This window comes from Zingiber officinale, chromosome 4B (assembly GCF_018446385.1).
Source record: "Zingiber officinale cultivar Zhangliang chromosome 4B, Zo_v1.1, whole genome shotgun sequence".
NCBI classification, from domain to species: Eukaryota; Viridiplantae; Streptophyta; class Magnoliopsida; order Zingiberales; family Zingiberaceae; genus Zingiber; species Zingiber officinale.
This window is the reverse complement of record NC_055993.1, coordinates 122,982,596-122,989,075: the sequence shown is the minus strand read 5'-3', so window position 1 is coordinate 122,989,075 and position 6,480 is coordinate 122,982,596. Positions and strand designations below refer to the sequence as shown.

Here is a 6,480-nt window from a genome sequence, read left to right as displayed (position 1 = left end):
AGTTATTCACAACCTCAGAGTCCAACGGGGCTTGATTTAGTCATGTAAAATTCCATTCATCATGCAATTTTCACTACGGAGGAGCATTCCCATTCATCACCTACTGATCCATTTGTTACAACTCAACATTCCGAATTAATACTTTTTGCAAGGAAACACACGAGAAATGGAATTGTGCAACCGAAATAGAGAAGAATAATTTCTTGATCTAGGCATAGATTCAGACAAAGAATGTATTGGAGAATCATTGAGAGCCCTATTGGACCTGATATGCTTTCATATCAGGTCCAAGTTGGGCCTGATATGCTTCTATATCAGGCCTACGTTGGGCCTGATATGGAATCATATCAAGCCCAACATGGGTTGTTTTTGACGATTCTTTGATTTTATGTATAAATATCTATAAAAATCCGAAATAAATAATGAACATCATATTTGAACTCCTTGCAACATCAGAAATCCATAGGCAAAACCCAATGATGAACCTAGAGAGCTCCGATTGCACCCATTTCAGTTCCTATGGATTTCTGATGTTGCAAGGAGTTCAAATATGGTGTTCATTATTTATTTCGAATTTTTATAGATGTTTATACATAAAATCAAAGAATCGTCAAAAACAACCAATGTTGGGCCTGATATGGAGTCATATCAGGCCCATGTTGGGCCTGATATCATTCCATATCAGGCCCAACGTGAGCTTTTTTGTCGATTCTTTGATTTTTCATGTTAATGTCTATGAAAAGCCAAAATAAATAATTGACACCATATTTGAACTCCTTACAATTTCAGAAATCCATAGAAACTGAAATGGATGTAATCGGAGTTCTCTAGTTCCATCAGTGAGTTTTGACCGAAACCCACTGATCGACCTAGAGAGCTCCGATTACACTCATTTTAGTTCCGGTGGATTTCTGAAATTACAAGGAGTTCAAATATGCTATTCATTATTTATTTTTATTTTTTTAAATGTATTAAAATGTTATTAAAAGATTAACTAATACTGCAAAAAAGAGATGAGAGAGAAGAGAGAGAAAAATAGTGGAGAAAAGAAAAAGATAAAAAAGTCAAATTGTCAGGAGGGTAAAATAGGAAATGCTTTTAAAAAAATACGTTCTTTGATAAATATCAAAGTAAAGTCCGCCTTTTGATAAATTTAGATTTCTATATGCGCCCTTTAGGCTCTGTTTACTTGGGAGAGTGGAAAGCAAAATTAAGGAAAAGTTTCCACGGTGGAAAAGTTTCCGTCGTTTACTTCATTAAAATTTTTCGAAGGAAAAGTAACGCAATTCATCAGCGGATAATTTTGGAGCCAAAATCGATCACCTCAAAATCGGACGGAAAGCAGCGGATGGAAAAAAAAAATGACGCATGTACCCCTTTTACATTCACAAAATTACACCATATACCAAAAAAAATGACGCATGTAGCCTTTTTAACTCACAAAATTATACTATGTACAAAAAAAATGATGCATGCACCCTTTTTTATTTACAAAATTACATTATAAGTATTCACCTTCCTCTATCAAGGTAAACAAATGTGTAAAGGAAAAAAATTTTTCACCCTTTCTTTTCTCTTCCTCTAAAGATAATTTTCTATCGTTGATTCCTTTCCTTTCCCCATCCACACTCTAGAGTAAACATAGCATTAGTAAATTGTCGTTTTAAAAATAAATGTCTAATTGAACGAGTTAATTATCCTCATGAATCACGGATGCAATACTAGTTGAGGAAAATTACCTGAACCGGATCAGGAGTCGTAGCCGAAGAGGGAAGAGGTCGCGGATCCAGGAAAGAGAAGTGCGTGGCGATTCGCCGTCGCATCCCTCTCCCACGCCATGAATGATTGCTGGGGGCGGAGCAGGTCGAGGTGCCAGACTTGCTGCTGCCGCGGCAGTAGTAGTCGCCGCACGCTGTCGTCATCCGCGGCGGAATGCAGCGACCACGGCCCAGAATCCAAGTCCAGAGCTTCTCTTCCGTACTGCGAACACCGCAGTATATGTGTCAAAGCACAATGTGAAACCTTTTGCCAGTAAAAAACAAGGGCCCAGACGTACGGGAGCGTGCATTTAATACTCACTGTGCGCTCCGAGAGAGAGAGGCATAATTTTGGTATGTTTTAGAGATAGATCGTTACCTGAGTAGATAAAAAGGCGTCGAGGCAGCTAAGGTCGATGCGTGGGTTGATCGCTGTTAGTCTCATCGACAAGAACTGAGAATAAACAGTAAGAAAGAGTTCAATTGATCATGAAATATAGCGTTAATTTGTTTACACGTAGGTGAGGGAAGAGACAACTAGCTGTAGAGACAGCGAAGAAGGGTATACCTCGACTTGCCTTTGCAGGGACCGGACGTGGTTGATGATTTCATCGAGCACTAAAGCCGTACTTGTTATCTGCATCATGAGCATGCAACTCGTAGAATTAATTCAACAAATAGAAAAGACATCCAAAAGTAAATATTAAGCTTAAGGTTGTCCGTTTATGTTCAGCCAAAGGATTGGGTGCAAACGGGAAGAAGGTCAATGATCACTAGTTTTAACAGAAACCAAAGCTCTACTTCAGCAAATAATAAGAAATTTTAACACCGTGGCTTAGACTTAAATATGGACCAAATAAACTCGAATTCATTAGGCGGGACTATGAGGGAAGGAGAATGCCCCAATCCGACCAACTATGTCCCAGTCAAAGGACAGACAGTGTAGCTTACAGAAACAAGCCGACAAGATGCTCTATGGGCCAAACAAATCAATGCACACACCATCCCATCCCACTCTCTCATCTACTAAAACTTATTCCCGACTAAAAGGTTGAGAATCGATCTTTTTTGCTTAACAATGAAGTAACTTGCAAAATTGATAGCGTAAGAAAGGTAGAAACTTTGAGCCTATCTATGTTATCAAAGTGTGATTAGAATGGCAATTAGGGAACTCGTGCCATCAAATCAAGAGAATGATTGAGAAAATCACCAACCTTGCTGCAACCGGGGACCAGCTCTTGCAGAAGCTTCATCCTCGCATTTATTTTCTCCCTTCGAGCCTATAAAATGTAAAGAATAGAATTAGTGATAATCCCATAGTTAAATGAAGTAATTTAGTCATTAATTAATCGACGAGTAGTGGAGTACCCGCTCCGCTAAGCTGTGGCTATTGGTTGCTTGTCCCCGGCGAGCGCGGACGTGAACGTAGGGGAGCTTGTCGCCGGCGGTGTCTTCCTCTGTGGCTGTGGCCTTGGTTGGGTCCTGGTCTTCCTCGGCGGTTTTGATTTTTTTTGCCGTTCCCTTGGCCTGCGTTCGGAAAGAGGGAAATGTCCCAATATTGGGCACGGCCTAAGGAAGCGGGTTGGGTTGTGTACCTTGCTTTTTTCACACGTTTCCTTCCTCTTCGCCGGTGATCGCAGCGGCTTTGGGGAGGGGAGGACGGGGACGGGGACGGGGACGGAATGGAGCGACTCGGAGTCCAGCTGTTCCACCTTCAGCCGTGGCGAGATGCCGCCGCCGCCGCCGCTGGAGCTCGACGCGGGGGACTCCTCGGATGCGAAGACAGAGAACCTCGCGGCGCGATCGACGAGAACAGCATCTGAAGGGAACGTCGAGGAGCATTCGAGAGGAAGGCGGAACTCCCCCATCGCGCGATCGGCGCCGAGGCGGAACCGCTGCATTTCGGCTGCGCCAGCAGGGGAAGAGACGGCCGCGGCGTGGCCCTGCTGGTGGAGGAGCCCCGTGGCCTGGTCGCCGGAGAGGCCTAGCAGCGCGGTGAACGAGACTCGTGGAGATGCCTCGAAGTTAGGGTGAACGATCAGGCTCTGGATCTCCTCCTCGAAGCGGAAGGATTCGGCGATCTCTGCCACGCAGGTGTTGGAACTCCCCGATCGGACGCCGGAGATACGTGTGGACTCAATCGATTCCATCAAAACTTAAGCCACTCGCCTCGATCGTAGCACAATGGCCAGTTCCCGCTGAAGAACGCCATCGGAAAACCCCCAAATCGAGCCGATCTCGGCCGATTTACACACCCTCCTCTCGATCACCCTGGAACGGCTCCTGGAAGCGATCAAATGGATTCCAGTGGAAGCTAGTCAGAAGAGGCTCCAAGTCTGGAAGCGATGAAGCGGGCGTGAGCAGAGTTATATAGAGAGAACCTCCATGGCCGTCGTCAAAGAGCTCGATTTCTCTAAATCATTCCATTCCTCGAGGCGCTTATAACGGAATCGAAACGGACCCGCTTTGACTTCAACGAGCGGTGACCGTACATACACACGATACAGGAACGGTAGGTTACGAGAGTCGCGTCACCGTCGGTGCTCGAAATGATATCTTTCTCCTGACGTTTCAAAAAATACACTCGGTCTCGCAGCTCGTGACAGTTGTTTGAGTCGATTTTCAACCTATCTGGCATACTCAATGTAAAAGGTTTCTGTATCGGACGTATCTCCCTTCTAAATTCAAATGGACAGTCAAAAAACAAAAAAAAACCCGGGTGAGATTTATCATCTTTTCTGTAAAAATACACGTTGTCTCTGCTAGAATATTCCTCTAAATATATCTTCTCCTGAGAATTTCAAATCTGGCCGACAGTCTACTACCAACACTGAGCAGATGAATTCAAATCAGGTATGAACCTCCAGGGAGTCTATCTATCTTTTACTTCTGCACTTAGCCCTAAAGATTTCAATATTTTACTCTATTTATTAGAGCAAAACATAAAAGTATCATCTCAGTGGCTCCTTAAAGACTGCTGCCATATATTTTCGGGAAGGGATAAATAGAGAAGGGCATTTGTCCTGTCACAATGATCCTTTGTATAGAAAGTTAAGACATCAGAACTTTTATATCCATTGAAAATTGGTCATAAAATAAATTTATCTAAATAATCACTCATAAAGATATCAACTATGTCAATATGTAGAATTATAGATCTTAATATATATGTTCGTGACCGAATGATATCAAGGATTAAAATGAACATATTTGAATAAATCATGTTAGTTGATGACGGTTAACTAAATGGATATTGAACAGGCGGTGTGATCAAGTAGTGTCTTGATGGAAAGGTACTAAATTTATTTTTAATAAAGTTCTTCCAATATATAATTCAAAACTAATTTGTAATAAATCCATGGGGCAACACGGTTGACTCTATAAGAAGTTAATCAGGTATTTAAAGGTTAGATTTTGTGGTAGGATTTTTTTTTTTTTTTATGGAATGACAATATTAAGAATGTTGATATTTGGATGAGCCTCCACACAATTTTAAATTTATTTTGGTGGTTAATAAATTTTTTTATAAAATCAGATTGATCACTTCCAGAATGAGTCAGTTTGAAGAAAACAAATTAAATATCTAAATTATCAAAATAAATTATAATAGTCTCTCCCATCATGGTGCAACAACAATGACACTCCAATAATTCTCAAATATTTATGTTTAAAAAAAATATAGAACCGTCACATTAGTGACCCCTCTAAAACCGGTCTCACGGATATGGATGGAGGTAAATACAGGTACACAGCTGAAAGCGCATGGTCGAAACGCTAACTCCAGATAATGACATCCCGAGGATCGAACCCTGAATCTCTCGGCCACGAAATCATGCGACCCCAGCTGTGCTACACCTTGGGGACCCAAATATTTATATTTAAGATCTTATCGTCACTGCAAAAAAAAAAAAAAAAAAAAAAAACTTCCATTGTACCGTATGATCACTAAATTAAGTCATTTAATCATTAATTACGTGTATATTATGGTTGTCAATCCTAATCAACCTCATTAATTTAATTAATTGTCAAATTATTTATTTTTTGTCAATTCATGTATTCAATGTTAGAAATGTGAATGGAAAATAAGGTGGAAATGAAGAATACTTTTTTTATATGAGTTTAGTCTCACATTAAAAGTTTTAAGGTACTATGGTTGATTTATATTATTGCACATGCATTGATAATGTGAACAAATATATGGGAAAGACTCTCTCGTATGCATAGGTGCATATGGAGTGCAAATCTAGGGTCTAAATTTGTATTAAACCAAGTTGACTCGTATGTGAGTACGACCTGTGTACGTCGAATGTCGGATCACCTATTAATTAGGAGTGTAATCGAATTGAGCCAAGCTGAATAGTATGAGGCTTGAGTTCGATTTAAAGTTTAGTTCTTAAGCTCCGATAAAATCTCGTTTAAAAATTAGCTATGCTAATTAATAGTATTAGCTATGTTTTGTGAACCTCTTAATAAATATGTTCGTGAGCTCACGAACCAAATACTGTTGAGCTCAGCTCGATAATGTTTTTGAGCTCGAAATCAGGCTCAAACTCATCTCGATAACTTAATTGAACGATTTTTTTTCGAACCGAGACCCGAATAGCTCGCGAGTGGCTTGACTTGTTTACACTCCTACCATTAATGACGATTTCGTAATGTCTCGGCAATAATGTTTGACATTAAACCCATTAATGATAATTTCATATATAACGTCTCGACAATA

The 6,480-nt window shown here is 40.6% G+C and overlaps 1 protein-coding gene across 1 annotated transcript; it reads right to left on the bottom strand.

Moving 5' to 3' along the window:
• Window positions 1-1,466: 1,466 nt before the first annotated feature.
• LOC121976367 (transcription factor bHLH48-like) lies at window positions 1,467-4,190 on the bottom strand. The gene is made up of 7 exons (XM_042528503.1): window positions 3,353-4,190; window positions 3,126-3,284; window positions 2,972-3,037; window positions 2,326-2,394; window positions 2,137-2,211; window positions 1,740-1,980; window positions 1,467-1,630 (listed from the first exon to the last, which is right to left on the bottom strand). The coding sequence occupies exons 1-6, from the start codon at window positions 3,905-3,907 to the stop codon at window positions 1,750-1,752; spliced, it is 1,155 nt and encodes a 384-aa protein (XP_042384437.1). The 5' UTR covers window positions 3,908-4,190; the 3' UTR covers window positions 1,467-1,630; window positions 1,740-1,749.
• Window positions 4,191-6,480: the final 2,290 nt, after the last annotated feature.